Source organism: Aythya ferina (genome assembly GCF_964211825.1).
Source record: "Aythya ferina genome assembly, chromosome: 12".
NCBI lineage: Eukaryota > Metazoa > Chordata > Aves > Anseriformes > Anatidae > Aythya > Aythya ferina.
Window position 1 is genome coordinate 9,405,720 of NC_140308.1, and position 16,239 is coordinate 9,421,958.

At 40.4% G+C, this 16,239-nt stretch overlaps 2 protein-coding genes across 4 annotated transcripts in view; one reads left to right on the forward strand and one right to left on the reverse strand.

Moving 5' to 3' along the window:
• LOC311443512 (uncharacterized protein) overlaps nt 1-16,239 on the reverse strand; it is a 78,812-nt gene that overhangs the window by 29,750 nt on the left and 32,823 nt on the right. The window lies entirely within an intron of this gene.
• BEAN1 (brain expressed associated with NEDD4 1) overlaps nt 1-16,239 on the forward strand; it is a 51,577-nt gene that overhangs the window by 6,668 nt on the left and 28,670 nt on the right. The window contains exon 3 of the mRNA XM_084533764.1: nt 4,460-4,594. Coding sequence (XP_084389890.1) covers nt 4,460-4,594 — 135 coding nt within the window. The remainder of the gene's footprint in view (nt 1-4,459; nt 4,595-16,239) is intronic.

The following is a 16,239-nucleotide window of genomic DNA, read 5'->3' on the forward strand; positions in this document are numbered from 1 at the left end:
TTATGAAATCAGATGTTCCTTTGTAAAGAACATGGGGAATTCAACAGTAGATTGACAAAGCAGCTCTGACGTATTTGTACTGTTGTGTGCTGGGGTATGTGCTGCATGGTAAATTACTTAGCATCAGTCCCAATCAGGAGCTGTCAAAACACACAGGAAGAGCAAGAAATTGGTACATCAAGAACTAAAATTTTGTTGTTTCATTTTGTGCTGCCCCTTCCAGCAAACATCAAGTTTTTGTTTTCAGTCTTGCAAGACAGTTTGAAGCAGAATGGGCAACTGAAAAAACACATGGACACTTTTAAAAAGGGCTTTGATTTTAGAACACCACAGCTCTGAATGGGAACATGAGTGGAAACTATGATTTTGCAACTTGATCCTATTAGATAACCTGATCTGAGTGCATATGAAAGCCTAAAAAACTACTTCGTTCAGCAGTACATTTCTGTGTTTCTGATTAAAAAATGTTTCTGCTGAATGAAGCAAGCTGCAAATTGGAAACTTTCCCAAAGCTTGAAGACATAAGGTAATAAAGTCCTGGAACATCTTTAGAAAAAGAAATAATATATTTTTGTCCAGACCTTCAAATGTGAAGCTGATTGCCAAGTACAGCATTGTGAAATGCTGGAGTAAAGGTGGTATTAAGATACTTTAATAGTGTAGAAATGACATCTTCTCTAAGATCTCCACTTTAGGATTAATGTAAATTTCCTTAGTTGCAATCAATGCAAGAACTCTTAGGAACTGAGGGGCACAAGAAGTCACCACAGATCAGAATCTCTCTTCTTTATATGGTGTGCATGCTCATCTAAATCATACAAGCACAGTAGAGCATTAAGCATCAAGTTAACACGTGCCACAGGCTTTCTCTTTCATCTTCTCACCAAACTTAAGAGTGGTTAAATGATCTCTACGTAGCTGGAGGATCCTTCTTCACCAGGCCTATTTCCCCCAGCTGGCTGCAAAGGTTTCAAAGCCAGGCTGCAGTCAGGAATGAGGACCATGCTTTTACAAAGCCCAGATGTTATGTTGCTGGTGGATGATCTGGGCATTATCAGACCCAGTGGTTGATGTAGGAAGTGTGCTCCCACTTTAGCAGATAAATTGTTACTTGGATTTTTTTTTTACATAGTGTTAACAGAGAAATAGAAATTCGGCTAACCTAAATCTAAAACAGCTGTAATTTGTTACGTGTATTTTAATGGCACGGGTTCATTTTCAACTTGTGGATTAATTTCATGCATCACAGTTAGATAAGACTGCACCTTAACCTAAATTTAATAGGATCGCTCTATGTTTTTAAATTATTAATTTTGAAGTCATAAATTAATTCAATCGTGTATAGATTCGGAGTACAAACCCTGAAAACCATCATCATGCCTGTGCCTGGCACACTCAGATTGGAACAGGTGGGCTTAGAACTGGCAAGTGCTTCTCCAGTGGAGACTTTGTTAGCTCCCTGTCATCTGTAGTAAAAAATGTTTTCAAATCAATTTACCTCAGGGTACAATGTCCTGTAAAGACAAAACACTGTGTTCTGGCCTCTACTGAGATAGAAACATCATTTGGAAAGTAATTCATTTTTCACAAATGAAGCTATCTGTGCTCCACAAGAGAAATCTGATTACCTGAAACTTAGACAGTATCATGTGTTCCGTCAGAACTAAGACCAAATTATATGCCTATGTCCCTGACTGCTCCATGAGGCCCCAGCCTTGATTTCCTCCTAAAAATCATATTTACATATTTTTAGTCATCATGTTTTACCAGGTATTTTGCAGCTTCCCTTGGCAATAGCTGGAACATTTACATCATCTGGATTTACTAAAGACATATTTTACTCTTGCTATATTCTGAACAGGCAGCTTTATGGGATAGGTTTGCACACCCTTCTGTGACTGCCACTGTCCCCCACTGCTCTTTAGTCCAATGAACTGCATCTGCCCCTATCATTTCTTATAGCATTCAGTCTTAATAGTTTTTCCTGAAGATAATAAAACACTGCTGTGGTTTTCTAACATTTTCATAAGAAGTGTACCCCAAAGTGGCTTAGACAGTTCAACAACAACTAGCAGAAACATGTACAATTACTTTCTGGATGAGGCAGGAGGGGCATTTATTAACTGACCTTCAAAGAGAAGCCAGTAAGGTGGTAAAAAGTAAAACAGAAATTTGCTGTCACGGGAACTGTAGAAAAATTTCTAGCGTCAAAAATGGGTGCAATTGTAGCCACTGATAGAGGGGAATTGTGTTGAACTAAAACAGGAACAGTGAAGAAGAAAGATACGAAAGGGTATAAACTGGAGCAGGTTCTAAGAGGATTAAAATAATTAGTGCACTTTTAGATTAGGTTATAAACTAAATGGGCTTTATAGAAAATATAAATGTGTATGTGAGATGCATACGGGGACCAATGACTTGAACAAATTTGCAAGCACTGTATTTTTTCATTGGCATCATTTCTTGCAGGTGAATTCCTTCTTGATATTTGCACTGACGATGCAAACAGTCTAAAGCTAACAAAGCTGTTGCACTTCCACAATGGCTACCTTTGATACCACAAAATAATTATTGCTTAGCTCCTTCTTCTGTAATACTTTAACTCTCTAAAAAACAGACAGGAATCCCGGCAACCTTAACTGCTGGGAGCTCTATTCCATTTTACCCAAAGATTGTCTGAGATACCCACCAGAAATACAGAAGCCATTTGGGAAATGCACTGCAAGATGTTCTGAAAGTACATAACACTGTGATCTGATTATTGGCCTCTGGATTGCTGAGCTGCCAGGTACAAGCACACAGCATAAGATTTACTGTAACAGTATGTCCTCGTGCTGGCGGTATTTATAAATGCATTTGGGGTACCGACGTTTTCCACTGCAGCAGCTGTGTGGTGAACTGGAAGTCATGAACAATTACTCCTAGCTGCATGATTTTGCAGATATGAAGACTGACAAAAAAGCACCAAATTAAAAACATTGGAGAGGAAACAAAACCCTGAAGTAGCAGAATTGTAGGTGTTCTGTTGGGTACCAATTTGAACGCTAGTCCTCTGTGCATTTGCTTTCAGGAGCTGGTGTTTCTCAAGTTGGGCCTGAACTTTTATTTGCCTGCATTTGGAGTATTTCAGATTGGTTAGAAAGCATATATATATTGGTTACACTATATATATTGTATTTATATATGGTTATATATATATTGGTTTTATATATATGGTTATATATATATATATTGGTTTAGAAAGCACATATATATGCTTTCTTTGAAAAATACACTTTTTCCCCCTCTTTTCCCCGATAACTTTCTGACTTCCTGATCTCCCATGAATTTGTTTGCCCCATACAGTATACAAGTAGATTTTAACCTAATGAGCTGGAATACATTTGAACATAACCAGCTCTTCTTCCAGCTTTCTGTCATTTTCTCAGCCTGTTTTCTATGTATGGCTAGGCACTGGCATTCCATGGGGTATTTTGCAGTGTGCAGTTATTATGTCCAAATAAAAAAACAACAGATCCTCTTTCTTGCACAGAGGTACCCCCAGCTCCTTTAACTTTTGTATCGGGACGCTATTGATTGTTTATGAAGATCAAATGTAACAGCTATTTTGAGTAGCCAGTAGCCACTCTCTCCTCAGGCATGCCCTTAGGACATTTGGATGAGGAAAAAGAGGTGCTGTTCAGACATGAGAAGTGACATCCCTTTACACAATGCCTCCATTTCTTGTGCAATATTATGACTCAAAACCCTATTTTTCTTAAGTAATGGGGTTTAGGCAGATACATATCTCTCACTTAAGAAAATTTGGTTTCCCAAAGGAATCAACAGTTCTGCTGGGAAGGCCCTGCACTTAAGCAGCCAGAGGCATGGTGTGTACACAGTGCTGCAGACCCTACCACAAAGTATCTAGTACCTCCACAAACCAAACCTAAACATTTGTCTCCATAAATTTACCCAATGGTTTAAGTTTATTCAAAAAAAAGAAAAAGCTTTCCCACCCTATCAGATTGAGTTCCTGTCTTTCTCCATCAAAGGGTTGGGAGAAGCCCTTATTCCAGTCCTTCAAACCTATACAAGGTAGTACACAATAATTTATTTATTCACCTCCATACATTTTGTGTTACTAAACTGGGGTAAAGAGGGATTGTTTTGGTTTGGAGTTGATGCCTAGAGGTAAGAAGGCTAGGTGCCTCTCAAACACGGTGCCCTGGTGTTTTTGTTGGAGTATTTCACCCAGACCTCATCCTTCTCTAACACTATTTAAATGAGCAGCAACAATAGCCTAGGAAGCATTTGTTTAAGTCTCAGACCCTTCCCAAGTCTAACAGAAAAGAGAGTATTTTCATCCGCCCAGGGCTTTCAGAAGCAGGAAGGCTGCCTTGCAGTAGACACTGCGCTTTGTTACCCAGGAGGGAGTTGCTTGTTACACACAGTCATCAACTGTTTCTCCTCCTTTCAGACGAACAGAGCATTCTGCCTTGTAAAAAAGAAGAACTCCAGTGTGGTAACGGCCTCTGCCTCTCAAACTGGCTGCGCTGTCACTACAAGAAGGACTGTGGCAGAGACTACATGTCCATCAAGCTAACCTGCTCAAGTGAGTTACCCTGCACCTTCCTAAATTGTGACAATGTCCTATATGAATGCAAATCTGTTTTCTCACTGAATCTGTCTTTGTAGCAATATACTGTTCCACATACGAGATTTGATCTGGTTTTGCTGTTGCAAGGATACAGATATTTAGAGCTTTACTTATGTCTAAATCATTTATGCTACATGCATTTCAAGTGGAATAGTAATCAAGTATCAGCGGTAGCGGGAAATGGAAGATTTGGTCCAGATCAAAATGCATTAAGCTAATGTATTGTGAAGGAAACTGCTCTGAATTGCCAGTTGGGAAAATAAAATATAATAAAATAAAATAGAATAAGGCCTTAAAAGGCAGTCATCACTGCCGGAAACAATTAAACACTGGCGGCTCTACAGAGCAGTAGCTGCTGGCTGGGCACTCTGCCTTTGGAAATGTTGATGCGAATAAACAAACTGCCAGTGGATTAAAATTATACTTTGGGGGAGCAGAGGAGAGGTAAGAGTTACTGTCAAGTCAGTGATATCCAGTGTATTTAAAGGAGTAACAGGGCAACCACTGTAAACAGTGCAGATAGCTTTAGCCATTTGTTTCAGACCGTTCTGTCAAACAGGTTGAAAGATGAGTTGGAGAATTTCTGATGAAGGAGCATGTTGTAATCTCAGCATAGCCATTTACTAGCAAACCTGGTGGTTTAACCATCTCAGCTTCTTCTGTTCCTACTTATTCTCATCATGTTTACTTCTTAATTTCAAGCTACAGCTCTAACTCTAAAATCTTCCTTTTAACATACCCATTTTGTAGCTAGCAACATCCAAGAGCACAAATACTTTTAGACGCCTATTTCATGTGGCAAAAACTGGAATGATCCCATACTGCTGTCACTGCTTGCCAGAAATATTTGTTGACTTTGGTTTTCGAGTTAACACAACATTGTACACAAAAGAGCACAGCCACAGGTCTGCAAAAATACCACAAGTTACAATAGGGAAAGCAAAATGACAGCTACTGGCAGATGAAAGTAAACCCAAAACTGAGCTTCAGGAGCGAGCCCAGTACACCCATCCTCTAAGTGGTACTCAGATCCACAGAGGCAAGGCAGAGCTAAAGCAAAGTCAAAGCCTTTGAAACATGCACACCATAGACAGCAGGTCCTCGACTCCAAGTGTTTAGTCCACAGAGCCGTGCCTGTCACAACCCACTACCTGGCTTTACACTGGAGTTCAAACATTAATACAGCACAAGCACACTATAGAATTGCTCACAGCCCATTAAATAGAGCGGGCTCTGGATCCATGGAGCATGGAAAGATTTGGGGTTTATAGACGAGAATACAGAAGGACTAACATGCCCAGGAGGACATGAGCTGAATTTAGGCAAGACCTCAGCTCTCCGTGCTTTAGTCATTAATCTAATCAGCAGAGATTAGAGCTAGACATGTTTTGTTTTGTTTCTGCAAGAATGTGTTGGGGAGTGGTGGTGGAAGATTAGTAGGAACAGCTCAGTTTTGATGATCTTATATATCTTGCCTAGATCACATGAAAACCTTTTAACAACTTATATCTCACAGTAGTATTATTTTCTGCCCTTCCACAAAGGTGTGCATAAAGTACTGAATGGCAACCAGCTCTTTTTAATATACAATAAATATGTATTTTTTGAAATGCAAAGCTGTCAATTCCGTAGTAAAAAGCTACAACAGTGACAGCTGACAAAACAGAGTCAAATAGTCACACATTTGCTCTGAACATATTACAGTTTGAAGAGCTCAAAAAGACAAAACCAACAGATCATTTGCAATGGTTACAGAAGCGCACACAAATCAGAAACTGCCTAGAGGAGAAATTCATTATTTGGAATGGAAAGACTGATTTGCTGTTCACAGCTGAACTTGAGAGCAGAGTGTTATCCAGCAAGGCACTAACATCTGTCACGTCATCTATACTTCACAGACACAGAAATGTTTCAGACAAGACGGGTGCCAAAGCACCTCTGTCGTGTGTTGATTTTGCTGAATAGCAGCAAGACCTGCTAAAAAATCAGCACCAACAGAAAATCTACACAGAAAGGCTGTGCAGTTAGATCCGGTTTTGTGGTTCCTTTCAGCCTCATACCGTCAAAAACAGCAGCACTACCTATTAAAGGAGGACAAGGCAGTGACAGAACTAGATAAAACTGAAAACCTGACAGGTTTCCATACACAGCAGCACTTGCAGTAAGAAACCTGAGCACGTGGCTGTGTGAGCACATGAAAATGAAGTGCTTGTGTACAAAAAAATCCCCTTGTGACTAAACTACAGATAACATTATATAATTTGTAAGATGACTGTGTACATTTGAATATTTCATCCATATTTTATTTCTTTCTATAGATGTGTAAGATAGAGCCATTCCACTGGAATTGCTGTTTCTAACTCGTTTTTTGTAATACTAACATCTAAACATTTAAACCACAAGACAGACCTTAGTTCACGCTGGCTCATCCTAGCACATTTTAGAATTTCCTGGCAGGAGCCATGCACCTGTGAAGCTCACTGAAAGCAGCACTCATTTAAAGCATTTTACCCCTGAGCTGCAAAGCTTGTGTGAAAGTATCAGGAAAACATTTTTATATATTAGTTACCATTGTTCTTTCTCATCCCAAATTCGTTGTTTACTTTACAGTTAGAGTAAATGTCTGGTAATAGACATTTTTCAAGATGGTCTCAACAAACACACTCCCAGTGAGAATTTTGGCCTGTTTATGAAAAGCAGTGCAGTTCACTCCCCGGGAGCTTACAGACTTCTAAACAGACGCCTAACTTCAGATCATAACATCCAGAAACATGTCATGTTGTGCCTAGTGCAGCTTTTCTGATCAAATAGGTTTTCCAGAGTCTACCTGTTAGAAATTTATTTGCCCAGCATTTTTCCATAAATGGAAAAACAAATGGCCAAGTTCCTCAGTTTGTTTTAGGTGCACACTGTATATGTACATTCACTCCAGGGGATTTCAGATTTGTCAGAATCTAAGGGGAACGTGTGAGATCTAGCTCTTAAAACACTGGCAGTACATCAACCACAGAGGCAAACTAATGATAGAGTCAAAGGGAAATTACTTTCAAATCACCTCCTGCTCAGTGTGTCATTAATGCCTAACAGTATTCTGGATTCACTTACATAGGCATTGCGAGTGAATAAAATAAGAACTTTTTGTCCTAGCATTCATGAAATCAGATAGAATAGTGTCTGTAGAGGGGGCTCCCTCTAACCAGTAACCACCACTGCGTGGTCTCTACTCATTTAGCATCAGAGGTTGCTTTGTAGAAGCTATGCAGGTAAGCAGCACCTCAGAAATGGGAAGGGCGAAGAAAAAGAGACCGCTCCCACTGCAGAACTCTCCAGATTGTGACTTGCCCAGTTCTAAGCAAATGGCAGAGACTGCAGCATATCCTGAGACAGTGAGAAAGATTCCAGAGGGCTTACACAGTGTGCTATTTATAAGGGAAAGACAGGCTGTAGTATTTTACACATCCTTTCAGAGCCAGGCACGTATGGGAAAAGCTCTGCAGCTAGCCACGGTAAAGTGAATTTTCGGGGACAGGAAAGAAATCAGGAAAATATTGTGTCCTCCAAATCATGAATCAGCATCTACTTAGATGAAAAGCGGACTTCTGAGTGAGACTACATTCCAGGGGAGATTTCCATCCTACATTTAGCACACTGCTACAAGATGGAAAACGTTTGTACTGTTGTCATCACAAACCATATTCTAGTTCACAACAAGTTTGCAGGATAAGCTCTCTTTAGAGGAGGGATTCTTTGTTCTTTTTGTAGCACCTCACACATCCAGGTTCCTCACCATGTTACCATAATGTCTAGAAGCCTTAAGTAAAGAACAGTACCAGTCTGCGTGTTAAACCACAGGCCTGACATTTCTAAAAGGCTGTTTATGGCACTACAGTAAGCAACAGCAGCTTGATGAGCTGTGTGTGTGCATTCAGAGATGATTCTTAAAAAGCCAAGAGTATATGCTTACCGACAGGTGATGTGTGCATTTGTATATATAAACATATTTCTGTAAAAGAGGTGACAACTTAAAAAACACAATTACTCATTTCACACTGCAGGATTATAAATTCCCACAATTCTGTTGATTTTTACCCTCCCTGTGTAGGTAGATTTTACCCTCTAGAGTTATTTTAGTGTTCAGAAACAAATAATTACTCTCTTAGCATACTCTGGGAGCTTAGTTTTAATATTTAAGAGGCAAAACTGACACAGAAGTATTTCATTTAATGTGCAGCTACCAAGAAATTTCAGCCTAATGGGAAAGAACTTGAACTATTTAAAGTGTATTTCAAGCCTGAATATATTTGCCTATATACTTCCTGTATCAGCCAAACAGAATCACCACAAGAAACTGGATTCTTGTGTCTTTCTTCCTCTCTCTTTCTCCCCCTTTCTCTTTCTTGTGCTCCCTTTTCTTAAATTGACTGACAGTGATTTTTTTCCCATTAAATTCCCTTGACTCAGACGTAGAACCAGTGCTAAGTCATAACAAAAGCAGTGTACTGCATGTACTCCACAGAAACCGCCCTGAGAAGCAATGCATAGATTTGTTCCAGTTGAGAAAACAAGCTAATATTTCCCTTGCCATAAGAAGAAATCAAATGTATAATCTTTGCTCAAGGGTTAACCATGTATTTCTTCAGAAAATATGCTCAACAAAATGGTGTTGACCTGTAACACTTAAGACGTACTTGTCTTTGCCTATTTTTCAGCTCCCAGTCCTTCAGCCAGCTTTATAGGATAGAAGCTCACTTGCATACCAATTTTTTATCTGCCTTTTAGTGTCTCATACAACCTATCTGCTTTTTTAAGGCTCTATTATTTATCTAGACAGATTTCGAACTCATGAGAAAATAGTATTAAAGGATAAAATTCTGCTTCAGATTTAAACATAAGTTTTCATTGGAAACAAGGAAATTTTTCCCACTGAAGCTACAGATCATCATAACCTGTACAATTACTGCTCCCACTTCCATGGGTTACATGGCTGGAGCCTTTTGTGCCAAAGGAATCGTGTCTCATGTACTTCATACTTTTTTATTACCAAAATAATTAAATACTGCAAAACTTACAGTAAATTTCCCCAATGACTTTACTTAAGGCTCATGTTAACAGGAGCCAGACTTAATGTCTGTTCTAAAAGCTGCATCTATACAGACAATCCCACAAACTGTCTTCCCATCAAGCATCACAGATCATTTGGAATAGCAACCTCCATCACTGTAATTGCAGCTTTATATATTGCCAATCTGGTAATCCTGCCAATGGAAAGTTCTTTACAGGTAACTCTGCTTGGAGTCAACTAGGATAGTTAATCTATTCCTGAGATTATTGAGGGAGGTATGTCTAAATAGTATGCAGTCTTTGCTTTTGTACAGTTTTTGTTGGAAAAGCAAATTCTGAGAGAGGCATGGCAGCGTTATTTAAACATCTGTTACATGAACATAACAGCTCTTGAAATAACAGTGACAGCAGTCGCTGAAAATATTAAATTTCAACCCCATTAATGCATCCTGTTGTTTCTGTTCATTCCAGGTTAATTCCATTAGGTACCCTTTCAGAGTCATTCCAACCAAAGAAAATAAATTTGTCATTTTACCACTGCCTTGCAAATTTGTATCCAGGCTTCAGCTAGTCCTTGCAGACAGTTTTGGGGAGCGTATTCACACCATCTGCCAAGGAGCTTATGTACGCTGTATCAGCTGTGGACAGGGACAGGAGTTCATGAAGCTCAAGGAGTTCATCAAGGTCCAACTTGCTCTGTAGATGCATCCACTCTGTTGTTAGTGCCCAAATGGGAGACCCAGCGAGCTTTGAGTCTTAAAATAAGCTGCTAGGTAAAGTTTCAGAAGTGGGTGAATATTGCACTTAATCTGTACGGTACTGTCACGCACCACTGAAACAGAGTGAAACCTAGTTGTAGTGACCACCGAAAGAACCACAACTGGGAGGCATGTCAAGGCACCCTCTTGCAGGAAAGAGCACGAAACTCAAGCGAACTGTCTGTCCTGATTGTGCCAACTTCTTCCTCAGAAAACACTTCATCTTCCTTTAACTTTGCTTCCTTACCTAGTAAACATTTATAAAGCTGTACTTGTCAGCTTTGAAAAACTGCTATATGATAGGCACCCTAACACTCTTAAAGAAGCAACATAAATGTTATTCCTTATATTCAGGAATACCACTGTAGTGTATTCAAGCTTCTCTATTAGGACAAGGACCTAAAAATATCCAAAAAAGATGGAGGGAGAGAATGTGCAGAAGGAAGGGGGAAAAAAAGAAACGTCTGCATCTAATCCAGGGGCATCACAGCATATGAGTTCTGAGCTGACTTGCTAGCTCAGTTTCGTAGTGAAAACCTATCTGTATTGCTATACTTTGAGACATATAGAAACATTTCTTTGATTTTATTTTTACTGGAAGAGAATCAGAAGTTTAAAAGGAGAGCTGCTATCAAGGCAGCAGGCCAAAGGCTGCTCTGTAAACCTACGCAGACAAGGAACTGATCCAGTTATGGAATTGTCTCAATACACACTTTCCTCTGAAAAGTAAAATGAAGTATATGAATCTGAAAATAGGCTACTTTAAAACATGTAACTAATTTCTATTGTAACTGTTGTATAAATGCAAGCTTTCAAAAACACAAGACAAGAAAAAGAGCCCATCAGGCAGGCAAATAGCTCCCATGACAGAAATGTGTTTAACAGTGACAGTTTTTGAACATGCATCTCAGCAGTCCCCAAACTGGAGAATTTAGTATGAATCAAATCAAGAGTTTATTTGAAGTGCCTGAAGTATGCACATAAGCGGTTTCCTGAATCAAGGCCCAGTACTTTGTCCAGTCTCCTTCTAAATAAGTGGCAAAATCCAGCTTTTTGGCACATTAGCCTTACAAAACATGAGTTAGTGAGAAATAATATATGCAATGGAATTAGGAATATGATGAATAGAGAGCAAATACGAAAAAAAAAAAAAAGTCAGCAGGGCCAGGGGAAATAAAATCTACTTAAAATCCTAAATTCAAATATGCCTGAAGTTATGACTGAAATAATTTGCTTGGTTCCATCTGAGTGCCTACCAGAAGAGGTTTGTTCAAACCATTACACTGCAGTATTGCTGTTAGCTGCCGGGCTTTGTTTCAGAGAGCACAGTGGCAAATAAATACAGATTATGTACAAATACATAAGCAGGGCAGAAAAAATACATAATGATAAACGGAAAAGGTATTTTCCTATCTATATTACTCAGCACTGCTAGGCTCCCATTAAGAACAGGAATTCACAGAACTAGTTAATGCTGCTTGTAAATGAATGAACCACTGCTGACACCCTATCTGTAAGATCCCGCCGCATGGCAGAGCCAGAGGAAGGCACATACTGCTCATGTGAAAGGAAAGCTGAACAGTTCAGCCTTCCTTCAGATCAAGCTTCTGTCCTAAAGGAAAGCTCTTCATCTTTGTAACACTGCACCTGCTATAAAAGTTACATGGGCAAGAGGATTCTTTGCTGGGAATTGAGCATGCTTTCATAAAAAAGCTTCAGGGCAATTACAGGGATAGCCTTTGCCTTCCATGGATTTAGTTGTCTGGCTCCAAGACTGAGGGATTACTTTGAATTTGAATATATAGGATTCATACTATGAAGATGCAAATTAAAAAAAAAATGTAAAAAATCTAACCTGAAGATTCAGGTTACATTCAAATTGTGAAGATCCCAAAAGCCTGAATGAGCAGGGCTGCAGTTTGAGAGCAAAACCTTTGGTTGCAAGAGCAGAGGGAAGACACCCCGGGTGTTTGGTGTTCGGTGTGCCCCGCCGGCGCAGCGTGGTGACCCTGGGTGTTTGTGCAGCAGGCACGCGGACTGAGCCTGGGTCTCTAGGAGCAAGGTCAGGGTGCTGATTCTGCTTCTAGGAGCAAAGTGGCATGGGGAAGGTTTTTATCTGCTCAGTTCCCTCCTCCAAGGTGCTTCACAACATGGCCATAAAATGTTGCAGTGGGACCTCAGGGATGTGCTCTGCCAGGTGCAGGACAGAATGGGTAAGGCTGGCGTGGCTTCTGTGTGCCTCTGCTCATAAACCCTCAAGTCTGCTGCTAAGAACAGTAACACACTGGGGATTCTCCCGGGAAAGAAAAATGTCAGAACTGACGCAATGTTTGCAGTAATAAGCTGTGTTGGCAAAATTCTTGTGGATGTCACCAAAATGTAAATGAACTCCACTGACTCAGGGAAGCAATCTCCAGAAGAAAGAGACACAGAACTTATTTGCATTTAGCAGGGGATTACAAATAAAATTGTTCTCAGACTGAAACTGTTGGCTCAGTGTCAGCAATGCAGAGATGCATTTCTTTTCCTTGAAACTTTAATGCCACGAGAATAAAATTTGTATCCCTGTGCTTGTTAGCTAGCTGGTTTTCACACATAGTCTGATTCAGGAATCCTGATTCTCAAGACTAGGAATATATCATGTGTACACTACATAGAGAGCACAGCAGGGATATGTACAAGTCCATAATTGATAGAGAAACAAGAGGTCAGTCCATGAAAATACAAGACATTCGTCGCTTCATTAAGATACAGTGAGGTTACTCCACAAGCTTTGGTTGGGCTCTAGACATATTCTTGCCCTGAGTATTACACTGGGGATAGCTCTTTGTAAAGCCAGTGCTGAGTACTATAAAATCCCTGTTCTGGACATATTCCATAGGACATGAGCTAACAAGGACAGAAAGTTTACCTGACGATGAAAATGAATGAATGAAACAGAGCTATGTCTCATAGGTCAAACTTTTGTTGACCGTAAGAGGGAAATATCATCAGGATAAAAAACAAAATACAGAAATACAGTAGAGGAATGTTACTTGTGTTTCCTAGGTTTTAAATAATATAAAGCTAAATAAGAAAAATCTAACTGACATAAGTACTATACTTTCAGCATGTAGAATAAATAACACAGTAACCCCCACTGCAGAAGAAATGAAAATGAGAAAAAAAAAGTTCCCTCTGTCTCTCTTTTTTTCTTCTATTTTCCATCTTAACCCATGTAATATTAATCATAAGTAAATCCTTCGCTCAACTAAACATTGTGCTGGTAACTCATCCTTCTTCCAAAGATCACAGAAAGTGCAGGAAAAATATGCAGGATTAGAACATAACAGCACAGAGCACAGAACGCAGATCATACACCACAGCAAACGTCGATCGAGTTTAATTTAAATCACAAGTCAATTCAAGGAAGAGCAGAGTCAAGGGGCTGCCCTTGTGGTTGTTGACTTACAAAACCTCCAGCTAAAGCTCCACGCCACTCCAGTTTAGCGGTGCGTGCATCCCCAGCCTCAGCACAACCATCTGTCCTCAGAAGACTGCAATGCAATTTGATCGTTTCTGGCCCTTTCAGGAGGCACACAATGAAGTGTACTTCTGACAGAATTGGATCATACTTGTACTAATAGAGGTCAGCATGGGATTTCATGACTGAACAAGACAAAAAAAAGGGTCACAGTCTGGATATGCTGAAACTGCACATTTAGCTTATTGTTTGGTGCTTGAGAAATTGACTTCCTTGCCTCATGAGAGATACTGGCATTGTAAGGACTCGGAGTTGGGCAGCGTGCCACCTTTTAACACTAATACCACGCCTTTCCTTTGAAAAGGCATTTAGCCAACCAAGTTCCCGATACACTGTCTTTTCTACCAGGGTACAAAAACACGTTGGATATACAGGCAGTAGCTTTCCAGGCCTATAGCTGTCATTGCTCTGCAAAGTCCAGCAAGTACGGTGTCCTCACAATGCGCGGGCTGCTATTTTATCCTAATAGGTAGCTAATACTACACAAAGTAGGTCCAAGGAACTTCCTTCTGTAACCCACCAAAAGCCGTGGGCCCTGTTACAGAGGGAACCACAAAATGCCCGGCCACATGGTCCTTTCCGAAGTGGTGCACCTGCAGCATCAGTTATACGAGGATAATTCTGCTCCCTGGAGCAGTTACTTCATCCAAGTTGGAAGGGAAGGGGCTGGGCAGGAAGCCTCCTTAATTCTCCTCTGCACTTATGAATGATAAATGAAGCAGCATTCACCAAACGGAAATGGAACATGTCTTAAAGTCAGCATCTCTCCTACTGAGTTAGAGACATGAAAAACTTGTTTCAGTCTGCTAAACTGCAGTGAATAAAGCCTAATTTCATCTGCAGATATTGCCAATGAAACTGAGAAGAGCTCTTCATTAAAGGATGATAAGTGAAAGTTAAGATTAAGGCTGACATCAGACAAACTGATTTCATATTAATCTTGATTTGGGATTGTAACACAGCAACTATTTGTGAAAATATATGCATATACACTTGTAGGAGGCAGGCATGGGTTTGATGTAGTCATATTAAATTAAGTAAGAATCCAAAGGACAGTGTTTGCAGAGTACATAAGACTAGTGAAGTATTCCATTAAGTCAGAGACATCCATCACAAACGTCACCACATCCCTACCACAGAAGGAAGTTCTGTACAAATGTTACATGCGTCCTGAAGGGGCCCAGGGCTGCAACCCACTCCTTTCTCCCCAGGCCTCTTAGCCAAAACTGCACACTGCCGCTGGGACTGCTTTCTGTGACAAGGCAGCTCATGCTTCTAAGGCAGCCTCCGAGCCCTGCGGCACACCCAGCGACACAGCCGTGTGTTTCTTTCCCCAGGAAAAGCCTCGGTCTGCCGGTGACAACCCAGTGCTGTACAGTCCCCGTGCTCCCTTACATTCAGGGCACAATATTGGTTTTAGCTTTTATCCAGATTTCCAACAAGAAGTAAAGGTCATTCTTCTCAGGTAATAATGTTGACAACCCTGCACTAAGAACGCAAACCAGATTTTGAACAATTGATTAGTGCCACAACTGCAAAGAATTCGATGCACAGACTTCTGTGAAATGACAATGGATAGATATTTTTTATTCAGTACTTGTTAAGTGGCTTTCTTCTAAGCAGTTTTCTGTGTCTATGGGCATGCTTGAACACTAGTAATCAAACATATCATGTCTGTTCTTGGCGCAGCACGTGCACAGATGTTTGTACTGTGGGCAGACATGAAGGAGAAGCTAACCCAGAACAAGTGGTACGAGAGGTTCATTACGGAGAGCTGCCACGTTACCAAATGCTCAAATAGTGGAGCTGCACTTGTTGCTCTGGTTCCACACGCACACAAAATGCTCATACTTAACAGCATGCAGCACCACAGTACTCATCACCACTGTAGCCGGGGTGCTACAGGCACGACAACATCTAGCTCCCAACTGCCTGTACCCAGCCACACTTCCCAAAAGAGAGGGCAAGACAGCAGCTGGTCTCACTGACTTCCACAGCAGCTCCACGCAACCTCTTCTGTTTGGGCAAGAAAGGATTTCCCTCTCCTTAGCCGTATATATACATAATGCATTTTTTTTCTGCCAGGTTGGAACCTGTAGGAGGTGGATAAAATTGTGGACCAGTCTGGCTGAGATTAATCAAACAGTTATAAAGGGGAACAGAAGGAATAAACATTAAAATTATTAGGATTTCTCGCATCTTTCCTCTTCATAGACAGTGTTTATCTCCAAGTAACACGAGTGAGGAACTGGAGCAGT